This window comes from Macrosteles quadrilineatus, unplaced genomic scaffold (genome assembly GCF_028750875.1).
Source record: "Macrosteles quadrilineatus isolate MER2022 unplaced genomic scaffold, UCM_ALF_1.0 Scaffold_4__1_contigs__length_99947679, whole genome shotgun sequence".
Classification (NCBI taxonomy): Eukaryota; Metazoa; Arthropoda; class Insecta; order Hemiptera; family Cicadellidae; genus Macrosteles; species Macrosteles quadrilineatus.
The window spans coordinates 93991910-94005317 of NW_026542597.1; the positions used below are offsets into that span (position 1 = coordinate 93991910).

Here is a 13408-nt window from a genome sequence, read left to right on the forward strand (position 1 = left end):
AAACTTTAGGCTAGGCCTATTACAATGGTTTTAATTATTTAGGTTCAATGTTATAATTTACTGCAAGGATCTTGATCTCAGGTGGGGTGATCGAGCGGCATTTGAATTTAATCTTGTGATATAGGCCCTAAGCCTAATTAAATTTTGTTTTAAAATATAAAGTAAGTTATGTTCGAATTATAGATTGGTTGAATTAATAATAATTTTGAATAAGTTAAGCTTCTATTAGTTCTTGACTTTGAATTTGAGTACAAATGTCTAAAGGTTTTAAAATGGCTTCCAAAGGGAAAATGTTTATTGGAGTTATCTCACCAAAATTGATGTCTTCTTTGAAATTAAGTTCTTGATGTTATAAATTACGAATGTTCGTCACAAGGATGGTTCTTCTTTCAACAAATTTCACTAATTTTGTCCGAATAATGTACTTTTTTTATAAAATTTTGATATTAAATATGTAGTGTCTAATTTGCATCTTCATACTATCTTGGTTCTATTGGAAGTGATGATGGTCTGATGTATTGTTGCACTCACATATGTCAATGCCGACTTAATAATATTAAATTATAGGCCACTGTTTACACTTATATATTATAATAAATTTCATTTGGTAGAGAGCTAAATTATAATTTTGAAAAGTTATTTAAATAAATTTATGTTGAATTTGAAGCAATTTTGTTACAAAAGTTATAGGCTATTATATATTTACATGATATTAGGTTATTTGAAAATTTCCATATTATATTGTATTAAGATTACCTATTGGTCTGCATGGACAATTAATTACTATATATGGTTTGAAAAGAGATTGACATTTAGATAAAATGAAAAACATATGGTGGAAATTAAATTATTCTATTAAAAAAATATTGGTGAAAATATTGAATTGTTACAAAATCCCCGCAGAAATGGAGTTATAATGAAATTACTAACGACATTTCGAACTAACAATGAAAATATTTACACTGATTAAAACTGATAACAACACACAAACAAGAAAAGAAACAATAAATTATTACTTTGAAGTACATGAACATAACAAAACATTAATATCCTAACTAACATAATGAGAGATATTTAAAAAACACAATATTTAAAGGGGTTTCCTAACTATAGCATAGATGGATTTCAAGGTCTTTATCCTTCACTAACTCCTATTATTTTTTATAAATCATTTTCCTAAAATGTATTATTTAGTGATGGTTGGTTATTGTTCTATATATATATATATTCATTAATTGTTTTATGGGAAAGGGGAGGGGAATTGTTTCTATTATGACTGACGACTGTACACAACAGGCGCGCACTTATCACAACACTTCTCTTCATGTTTGGAGGGAATTTTGGTTTGTTGAATCTTGAGGGGTGATGTACCTTTTGAGGGCGGAGACGTGGTAGGGTCCATATTCGTTTTCTTCTATTAGGTCGATAACGTTGTATGTTGAGTGTCCTAATTGTTTGGATATTTTGAAAGGTCCCTCGAAGAGCTCGAAAAGTTTGGCGGTCTCGCCATATGCAGCGTTGGAAAGGGGGTGGTTTTTCACTAGCACAAGTTCTTCGATGTTGAAGGTTACAGGGTTGTTCCGTTGATTGCGTTTGTTTGCTCTTTTCTGCCTTTTGGATTGGATTCTTTCTGAAGCGAGGAATAGTTTTCTTTCCAAGGGAATGTTTGGAGTAAAAGGATTTCTGATGTAGTTTTCCCAAAATTTTAGATCTTTATGTCCCAACTGTAGTTCATTTGGACTGAAACCTGTGGTTTCGTGGCATACTTCATTAAGACAGTTATTAATATCGGTTATATAATTTGCCCAGTTTTGGTGTTGGTGTGAACAATAAGTTCTCAGACATCTCTTAATTTCCTTTATCGGTCTTTCCGCTAGATTATAACAAGGGTGGTATAGGGGGCTGTACACTGGTGTAATGTTATGTTTTTCTAAAGTTTCCGTCCAAAGTTCACTTTTAAACTGTGTCGCATTGTCCGACTGAATGCGTCTGGGAAATCCGAATTCTTTGAAGTGGTGGTCAAATAATTTGTGGAGGATAATTTTGGTAGTGGCACGTTGCATGGGGTATAGTTTTACGAACTTGGTATATATATCAATGATTATTAGGATGTATTTCACATTGCTTCGGCTGGCAGGTAAGGGTCCTATGACATCAACGGCAACTTGAGCATTCTTGTAGAGACATTGAACTCCTTGAGCAATTCCTTGGTTTGGATGGGGATTTGATTTACAGCGTTGACAAATATCACATGAGGCAAGTATAGTTTTAATCCTCCGGCGCATATTTTTGAAAATGAAGGTTTCTGATAAGAGTTGATGACATTTTGTGGCTCCACAGTGTAAATAATAATGGTGACACTCCCATACTAATCGTTCTACTATATTATTCGGGACGATAATCAACCATTTGTTTTTGAGTCTTTGGTACAGTATGTTGTTATGTAGCCTGTAATTTTGGGAAGTGTGTTGGTGATCAGGATGTTCTGGTCCATTGCTTAAAATTTGGTAGAGCGGTTGTAGGTGGTGGTCTTCTGACTGATGATGGGACAAATTTTGAAGTTCATGTTGTGGTTCAGGATCCTGGATTCGTTGGATGTAATTTAATGTGAGTTCTGTTGGTGAATTTGGGAAGTTGCTGTCGGTTGGTGTGATTCTGCTCAAAGTGTCGGCAGTGATGTTTTCAGTTCCTTTACAATGTGTGATGTTAAAATCAAACTCTTGAATGGCCAAAATCCATCTTGTAAGCCGATTGTTTCTTAAGTGGCATGTTTTAAGAAAAGTAACCGCATGGTTGTCAGTGATAATATTTAACTTTGAGCCCAATACTAAGTATCTAATTTTCTGCAGACAGTAAACGATTGCCAAAAGTTCCTTCTCTGTTGTTGTATACCGCTGCTCAGCAGGTTGTAATGTTCTAGACAGGAACATAATTGCAGCTTTATCCCCGCAGTCTAAGTATTGATATACATGTCCACCAATAGCGACATCGGAAGCGTCAGTTTGCAAATGGAACGTCTTCTTGGGATCTGGGTGAAATAGAACACTGGTTTTAAGGAAGAGGTTTTTAACTTCTTGGAAGGTCTTATCGTCTTCTTTCGTCCATATGAATTTATTCTTCTTTGAAGTGAGCCGTAAAAGGGGGTAAACAGTACTGGAGTATTTGTTGAGGAACTTGTTATAATAATTAATACATCCTAAGAATGATTTCAATTCGGTTCTATTTTTAGGTGTGGGGAATTCTAGTATAGGCTTGATTCGGCTCTGATCCATTTCTAAACCGCTCTCAGTGAGGGTATATCCAAGGAAGGGGACAGAACTTTGACAAAATTTGGATTTGGAGAATTTGGCGGTCATGTTAGCTTCTTTTAGTTTGTTGAAAATGTAACTTAGATGTGTTAAGTGTGACTCAAAATCGGGCGATACTATACAAATGTCGTCAATGTAAATCATAGTGAAGTCTTTCACTGATTCGTCAAACACTTGGTCAAGAGCTCGTACCAAAGCGGCTTGCGACGTTGATACGCCAAACGGAGTTACTTTGTACTGATAGGTCTTCCCGTTGAATTGAAAGGCGGTGTATTGTTTTGACTCTTCAGACAATGGGATTTGCCAATAAGAAGAAGTAAGGTCTATACTGCTTATAAACTTAGCGTTGGGACATCTAGCTAATAATTCGTTTACGGATTGGTTACATTCGTAATCAGGGACAATTACTTGATTTATACTTCTCGCATCTAAACACAGGCGGATCTCTCCTGACTTCTTAATGACTGGTATAATGGGATTTACAAAAGTACTGTAACATTTTTCGATCACGTTTAAGCTTTCCATTCGTTCGATTTCTTGAAGGACTTTATCTTGATGAGCAATGGGAACTGGGTATGATTTCTTCTTAAAATTTTGAGGATTTTCAACTTTTAAAGTGTGTTTGTATTTGTTGCAAACTCCTGGTTCGTCGGAAAATACATCTTTATACTTTAGTATTAGAGATTCAAGTTTAGAACGTTGTTCTTCATTAATTAACTGATTATCGGCAAGAGAACTTTTGACTATCTCTGGTGAAATGCTGCTTTGAGTTTTGCTTGTTTGTGAACTGTAACTATGTGTATTTATTTCATTTGTATTATTATATATTAAATCATCTTCATAATTGTATGTTTCACTTGTATTGTAGTTAATGTAGCAAGATATTCCGTCAATAGTTACCTCTCCAAACTTCAAATTCACATCATTATTATTAATATTTATATTTATTAATTTGTGTTCGAAGTCGATTCGTGCATCCCATAAGCTTAAAACATCTGTTCCTATAATTAATGATCTTACTAGGTGTGGTACAAGCAAAGTTTGTATGTATGTTGGTTGATTATTTACATCAAATGGCAGCAATAAGATTTTAGATACCCGTTTAGATTTCTCTCCGGTGGCAGTTTTAATGAATGTATTGCTAACAGGGAGTTCTTCAAATTCAGCTAATTTATGTTTATTTTCATTAAACCAATTTTCGTTTAGACAGGTAATGTTAGAACCAGTGTCAACTAAAGCACAGATAGGAATATTACTGATTTTTACATTTATTTCTGGACAGTTTGCTTTAAAATTGTTAGTAATAAGTCCATCTATCGTTTCTTCAGTCAATAGGAATTCACGGTTACAACAAATTGTGTTAATATATAAAGGTTCTATGTTATTTTGGTTATAATTATTTATTTGAATAGTCGGTCTGTTTAGTCCGATTTGGTTCACAGGCGCTGAAGATTCTAGAGTTGTATACAGACCAGCAGTTTCGACAGCGCCTACCCGTTTAAAGGCGTCTGTCCGCTGTACTGTTGTGTCGTACTGTTAGGCGGTCGGTGTTGTGAAGGAACTTGCGAAATTGAATTACACATTTGAACTTGCTCTGAGGTTGGGCTCTGATGTGGTGGTGGTGGATTTCTTGGTTGCCAACTTGGATTATGTTGGGGCCGGTTGTTTTGGTAATACTGATGTGTTTCTCTCTTGGGATTGTAGGTATGGGGATTAGTGTTATGATAGTGATTTTGAGCTTGAAAGCTGGGTCGATTTTGGTAGTTCCTCCGATTGTTATAGTAGTTATTAGGATGATCGTTCAGATTTTGATTATTGTGAGATGGTGTTGGACTGAAGTTATTTTTGGGCCGTTTTTCTGCGTCGTGTAGATCTTGTCGTTGAAGTAGTGCTTCAAACTCGTAAACACTGCTTGCATTTTGCACACGTCGTGCGTCTTGAATAAGTGGGCAGAAATGGTCTGACAAAATAGCGACTATTTCATCTTCAGTCAGCGCTGGAGTGAGGGATCGTAGCGTGATGACTCGTTCAATAAAATACTCGGATCGAGTTAACTTTCCGTTGGGCTTGTATTGTTCGGATTCGATTTTGTGCTTGATTGCCCGTTGAAGGTCACGATTCCAATACTTGGAGATAAATTGTGTTTCAAAATCTTCCCATGACTTCAAATCATTTTTTACCAATGAAAACCATCGTGAAGCTTGGTGTTCAAGGCTTGTTTCAAGAATGTCTTTTAAGATTTCGATGGGGTTTTGCTCAGTGCTTTGCCGTGAAAGTAATTTTTGGTAATATCTCTTCAGACGTGTTAGATATTCCAGGGGATTATGGGATCGACCACTGAATTTAGGTAAAGTCAAATCATTCGTGAAGTTTGAACTTCCACAGGTTACATGGATTTGAGGTGTTAGAAAAGCGGTTTCCTGTTTTAGCTTTTGTTCAAGGTCGGCTTTAATGTTAGTAAATCTAGCTTCTTGTTCATGTATGAGGTTAGTTACTTGATTAAGTGTTTCTGTTGTTTGCCGAATTGTGTTTTGGTTGTACTCAACTACCGGTGCCAATTCATTTCTAATTTCAGTTGTTTTTAACTTTACATAATTTTCTAAATCTGATTTAGTGTTCTGGGAGGTTTCATTGATGTTTAGGGTTAGTTTGGTTTCAATTTTGTGACTTTCGTCAGTGATGATTTGATTGGTCTTAATGCGTTCATTAGCTACAATATTGGACACTTCTTTTCTAATTTCATCATTCTGTTTATACACCTTTTTAATTATGTTGTGTTCAATTTGTTGTAGTTCCAAAGTCTGTACTTGTTGGATAGCACGGATTTCGTCTAGTTCCTTGCGCATGTTGTTTTGATTTTCTGATAGAGTGTTTATTTAATTCATTTTTAACCTCGTTTTTGACATCATTTAGGCCCTTATTAAGTTTGTTTTCAACACTAGCTACTTCAGTTTTTACTTCATTTAGACCTTTATCGATTTTATTTCCAAGCAGTTCGAATAATGAGATTAATTTGCATTGGAAATCATCCGTAACGACTGTCGTCTTAGTTGGTGAGGCATTTACAGATGTGGTGACGTCATAGTTAGAGTTTGTTAGAATCAGCTGTCTTGTAAGTGTGGAGGGAGAATGAGACGGGATAACATCGGAAGTCTTCGGTGGCGTTCGGGTGTTGTCGTCGGCGAAGTCCGGTATCGGCGGCAGCTGTTGCTGTTTCTGTTGGCCTTGACATTCAAGATGGCGGTTTCCAGTTTCTGCTCGAGAAATGGCGTCTGTCATGTTTACTTCTGCTTCGGTTGTATTAAACTCGGTGAAAAGTTCGTTATTATTGTGGCCGGGTAGATTGTTTGATTGTTCGACTTCGTGTTGTGTTATTACGTTGTCGGGTTGTGCGGGATTTACGAACAAACTGTGTTGTGTGAATGTTGAAGTGTTATTATTGTCAGTGGGGACTTGGACGTTGTCAACTGTGTCAGTCATAACTATTATTGGGTTGGGAATGGTATTGCGGGACCTTAAATTATAATTATGGGGCATGGGATTACACAAGAAGGGAAAAGGATATTATTTACAGTTTTGGTATGTTAACTAAATAAATCTCTTTAACTAAATTGTGAGTTGTTATTTCTCTATCTTAACTGCTAACAAACTTAGTTCTAAGGTTTCAAAATTGCTTCATTTGGATCACAAGATTAAATTCGTTGCCAATACGTTGGTGCGCCATTTTTGTAATCAACTTTTAACTTAGGTCTATAATGGAAACTCCATGTACAAATTCGAAACTTAAATTTATTAATTACTATACAAATCTGATAGTGAAAGAAAAGAAAGGGGGTTCACAATAAATTGTACAAACAGTGGGAGATGAATTTACTTTAAAAACTTTAGGCTAGGCCTATTACAATGGCTTTAATTATTTAGGTTCAATGTTATAATTTACTGCAAGGATCTTGATCTCAGGTGGGGTGATCGAGCGGCATTTGAATTTAATCTTGTGATATAGGCCCTAAGCCTAATTAAATTTTGTTTTAAAATATAAAGTAAGTTATGTTCGAATTATAGATTGGTTGAATTAATAATAATTTTGAATAAGTTAAGCTTCTATTAGTTCTTGACTTTGAATTTGAGTACAAATGTCTAAAGGTTTTAAAATGGCTTCCAAAGGGAAAATGTTTATTGGAGTTATCTCACCAAAATTGATGTCTTTTTTGAAATTAAGTTCTTGATGTTATAAATTACGAATGTTCGTCACAAGGATGGTTCTTCTTTCAACAAATTTCACTAATTTTGTCCGAATAATGTACTTTTTTTATAAAATTTTGATATTAAATATGTAGTGTCTAATTTGCATCTTCATACTATCTTGGTTCTATTGGAAGTGATGATGGTCTGATGTATTGTTGCACTCACATATGTCAATGCCGACTTAATAATATTAAATTATAGGCCACTGTTTACACTTATATATTATAATAAATTTCATTTGGTAGAGAGCTAAATTATAATTTTGAAAAGTTATTTAAATAAATTTATGTTGAATTTGAAGCAATTTTGTTACAAAAGTTATAGGCTATTATATATTTACATGATATTAGGTTATTTGAAAATTTCCATATTATATTGTATTAAGATTACCTATTGGTCTGCATGGACAATTAATTACTATATATGGTTTGAAAAGAGATTGACATTTAGATAAAATGAAAAACATATGGTGGAAATTAAATTATTTTATTAAAAAAATATTGGTGAAAATATTGAATTGTTACATAATGTAAACAAATATGTTCTTTAATATGGATAAAATGGGAACTTTTACATCAATAAGATAGATAGATGGATACAGATAGATTGTATTACAATAGTAAACAATATACGCTAGAATCAGACTCATCTGTCTTCAGCTAAATCATTATACAAGAGTATTTTAGAGAGTATGCTCATTCTGAAGTTTACCCTTAGATTGCTTTTACAATAAAAATAAACTATACCGAGCTATGGCTCGGCCGCCCCGTACTGTTTTTAGTACACATAAAGACTGCATAGACAGGCATTGAACTTACTGGAACATCTTGATAAGCACCTCATCACCGTATTTGACATCCTCTCTAGCTAAAAAAGCTGATGCGGCCTCTCGAGATGGAAACTTTACAAATACCGACCCCTTGAACTTCCATGTCTTGGTGGCTTTGTCTTGCCAGAATCTTAACTGTAAACAAGAAAAAACAATATTTTTAAATTGCGGAATGGCTAGAAAGAACAATAGACACAAATCCAACATTGATGTCTACTAAATAGTTCAGATTCTACTCTAACAGTCAATGGGATTTTCGTAAGTGTAGGCCAGTTCAAACGAGGATACATAAGAGAGAAAAAGATAACCTGTTAGGAGCCACTTAAAGTAGGCTATGAATATAGTGGCACATGTTGCTGGGATCAGTGCTCAATTTGAGGTGAAACAATCAACAGAAATTATGTAGCCTACTGTTCACATGAGCAATTTAAAAATAGCCAATATTATTTTGGTAATAACTGTGATTCCGAAGTAGGCACGCTAATTTGAAATACCAACACTCGCAACACACAAGAGACAGTTCCATAGATTTTTCCATAGATAATTCCATAGAAAAGCAAATAGACAATTCCATTTATGTGAACCAAACACACCATTGACATTGGATACTGCAAGTATATATCTCACTTACGAGAAACAGATGTAGCATTGACTTTAGAAAAGTATTGGATTAATATGCTAGCTCTGCACAATATTGCAAGCAGACAACTGCATTGGCCACCTAGTTAATATAAATGTAATTTTTAATGTGAATTTCCATTTGACTTATTAGATTTTCAATTAAATCTATTCACATAACATTAGGTTTAACAAGTACCTAGGTTTGCTGCCTACAGGAAATAAAGTGTTTTTAGTAAAATATCAATAGGTTAGTATAAAGCAAATAGAATTGCCAGGTTTGATTCAAATTTATCCACAAACAAGCCAACTACAACAGTTTACTTATTCTCCATAAGAATAACATGAGAATTTTTAATTTACAATTTTCTCCGTAACCAATAATCATACAGAAACACTTCAATATGCTATTATTAATTATTTTTAAAAAAAGCTCTTCAAAATGGTCTAGAGAAAATTTGGGAAGTTTTGAGGGTCAAAAACGAGAAAAACCAACTTTTACCCCATAAATCCCCGTCCCCACGGTCCGATCATGCTGGTTCACGAACTCGTTCGAATAAACGTAGGCTTACACGTTTGTACCAAATTTCATTGAAATCGGATAATTTTTCCTCAAATTATCGTGCTAACGGACACATATGGATAGTCTTTTTAGCTTTTAGGGATATCAAAATGAAAAAGTAAATCGGTCCCGGGTCCAAGTCTTACCATTAGACCTACGGTAATAGCTTATTTCCTATATAGGAAATTCGCTAAAACATGTATTTTGACTATTTTCAGCTATGTTTTGCAAATACAGTAGACTGCCTCTGATCCGGACTCCTCACGACCAAGGCAGTCCGGATAACGGGATTTCCAGTTAAACCGACGTCCCCAAAAACTCGTTAAAATGGACTGTTTAAAAGTATACTGTATACAGTATTTGACTTAAATTTAGGAGAGCATTGTATTGAGACACGTGATCACTGGTCTCAAATATTTTCCCTCGAGAACAGTCGTTTCAGTACCACCCGCTTCCTGCCGATCTAGTCCGATTAAACCGATGTGCTGATAAAAATTGTCCGGTTGAAGAGATGTCATTTCTGCCCAGTGTAGTCCGGTTAAACTGATGTCCGGTTGAAGGGTGTCTGGATAAGAGGGAGTCTTAACTGTAACCTGAAAACTAGGGACATCATAAATGAATGGAAGTGGCACCCTCATTATTAGGGCAGGCCCTATGAAATGTGAAAGTAGGCCTACCCACAATCATTATAAGTACTTTTTCTATAACTAATTAACTATCCTTTTGAAAAACTAGGAAAACAATAACAAAATCTGTATTTTTTATTTTGAAGGTTTACCAGGATTTAGAGGTTATGTTGGGAGTTTGATACTAATAAAAAGACACAGGAAACGGCTTTTCTGTGGTAAGATATTCAGTAGTCGCAGCTAGTCTGGGCGCGCGGCCGCGCTATGGCGGGGGGTGTAGAGGGGAGTGTTTATTGCTCATTTCCAAAAACATCTGGCGCACACGGCTCTCTGGGTTGTTCAGCGAGGCTGTAGGGGTGAGCGAGCCGTTACTCTCAGCACGGCTAGTACACAAGAGTCCGCACGCCCAGACTAGCTGTGACTACTATACTACTAACCATCTTTACAAGCTTGTAAGTAACAAAGTATTTTGTCTCAAGTCTCAAGACCTTAAAATAAAATGTTTCTGTAATTCACCTGTAAATATGCTGTAATATTCTCAATGTACAGTAATAAGGAATATTGTCTATTGTATATTTGATATTTGAATTTTTTTATATTATATATAACCAATACATAAGCTACTATATTTTGTCTGATATGGGTAAAAATTGATGAACGAAGATACGATACGATATAGGTATCGATACATCCCGTTCTGATATATTAAAAGGTTACGGTCCAAACCCTGGTCTTGTTTCTATCTAACATCGACCTTCCATTAGATATCACAGCTTCATACAAGCTTAAGCCAAGTATGAATGGAGATGAGTGTATGATGATTAGCGCAATATTGTAGTGTTGTCAGTGACTAAGACAGTCTTTTTTTCTTAACACAGCTGTTAATTAATAGCCCATACAGCCAATGAAAGAGCGGAGGAGTCAAAGATCCTTGCAGGCTGTTGATTCAGCATCTCAACTTAAATTAAATGAATGGAATACCATTGTATTTGATTCCATGTCACCACGAGCCCCATTAAGAACTCACCACAACGTCATCAGTAGGTCCAAACTCCTCAAAGCCCCAAAGCAGAATGGTTCCTACGTGTCTGCAACGGCCTGTGAAAACCTCAAAATGTGTCCGCAAGCGCTAAAACTAAAAAGCTAAATAATGACTTATATACCGGTATATATATATATATATATATATATATATATTCACTCTTTAGGGCTACTAGTAATATAGTTAAATAAAATAAGTAAATTTCAATAACTTGTATAGCCTACTTTTAAAACAAAAAACTAACTATTAAGTGGTAGGCATAATCAGGTTATTTAAATTTACTTTTTTTTAAATACGTATCGTATATATATATACACATACCTTAACAAGTGTTAACAAGGTCTTCAGAAGTAAAACTTTAAATGTACTTATAGTTTCTTTATATAAACACACTAGGGATGGACGGGATTAAAATTTTAGTTCGGGACGGGACGGGATTTTTATTTCCTTCCCGATTTTCGGGACGGGATGGGACAGGATTTTTTTCTGTGCATAAAAAAGTACTGTATTGCAGTTACCAAAAAAGACATACGAAATCAATTTTTACGATTTGTGGCACTGATCTATAAAAACCAAAAAATGGGTAACAATTTACAGGTACCTATAGAAACTTGTGACTCGCGGGTCACGGGGTGATCGTCTGTAGAACTCACGGTCACGGCGCGATCGTCGTCATGACTCGCGGTCACGGCGCGATCGTCGGTATGACTCCGCGGTCACGGGGTTATCGTCGGTATGACTCCACGGTCACGGCGCGATCGTCGGTATGACTCCGCGGTCACGGGGTTATCGTCGGTATGACTCCACGGTCACGGTGCGATCGTCGTCATGACTCGCGGTCACGGCGCGATCGTCGGTATGAATCGCGGTCACGGCTCGATCGTCAGCATGACTCCGCCATCACGGCATGATCGTCAGTATGACTCCGCGGTCACGGCGCGATCGTCGGTAGGACTCTGCGGTCACGGCGCGATCGTCGGTAGGACTCCGCGGTCACGGCGCGATCGTCGGTATGACTCGCGGTCACGGCGCGATCGTCGGTAGGACTCCGCGGTCACGTTGTGATCGTCGGTATGACTCGCCATCATGGCATGACCGTCAGTATGACTCCGCGGTAACGGCGCGATTGTCGGTAGGACTCCGCGGTCACGGCGCGATCGTCGGTATGACTCGCGGTCACGGCGTGATCGTCGGTATGACTCGTGGTCACAGCGTGATCGTCGGTAGGACTTCGCGGTCACGGCGCGATCGTCGTTATGACTCCGCGGTCACGGCGTGACTGTCGGTATGACTCCGCGGTCACAGCCCGATCGTCGTTATGACTCGCGGTCACGGTGCGATCGTCGGTCCAATAATCGCGGCCACGGCGCGATCGTCGTTATGACTCCGTAAATGTGTCCGCAGGCCCGCGTTTCTCGGCGTTTCGTGTCCGCGACAATGTCGCAGCGTCGCTCGTTGTTCTGCTTTGGGGCCTCAAAGTAGTCGAGTGCATTGTCAATGGTAAAACCCTCCTCTGGGAACCCCTTCACATAGACTGTTCGTTCCAATATCTCTTTGCGTCTAGCTTCACTTTCTTCTGGCAATGGCTTGTCAGGGTTTCTTCTCACCTCCGTCTTGTCCTCACTGATCTGAAAATATTGTTACAAACATAATACTGCATTCTACATTTCATGGGAACGAGGGGAATAAATTAATGAACTCATGTTTGAAAATGAAAAAGAATGAAATTTTAAATTTTTTGTAAAGGTAGCTTACAAATCTGGTTAACATAAGCCTATTCCTACTCTTATATTCCTTTTGGGCTACGCTCCACGGGCTTCCAAAGTTTCAATGTTTACATTTTGGAAGAATGTAAATAATCAAATATTAATTGAAGTCAGCTGTAAATACTTTAATTTTACAGTTTAAAGAGCAGAGGTTAAGAGCTCAGAGAGTTATAACTGTATTAGCGTGTTCATACAATTTACAAACTAAATTTCAACTACACCACAGTTTTTTATGTCCAGAGGTAAGAGGTTAAGAGCTCAGAGAGTTATAACTGTATTAGCGTGTTCATACAATTTACAAACTAAATTTCAACTACACCACAGTTTTTTTATGTCCAGAGGTAAGAGGTTAAGAGCTCAGAGAGTTATAACTGTATTAGCGTGTTCATACAATTTACAAACTAAATTTCAA

General features: G+C 36.7%; 1 protein-coding gene across 1 annotated transcript in view; it reads right to left on the reverse strand.

Moving 5' to 3' along the window:
• LOC128993154 (la protein homolog) overlaps positions 1–13408 on the reverse strand; it is a 46386-nt gene that overhangs the window by 22485 nt on the left and 10493 nt on the right. The window contains exons 5-7 of the mRNA XM_054416912.1: positions 12559–12858; positions 11216–11317; positions 8372–8517 (exon numbers count right to left, since the gene is read on the reverse strand). Of these exons, the coding sequence (XP_054272887.1) occupies positions 8372–8517; positions 11216–11317; positions 12559–12858 (548 nt within the window). The remainder of the gene's footprint in view (positions 1–8371; positions 8518–11215; positions 11318–12558; positions 12859–13408) is intronic.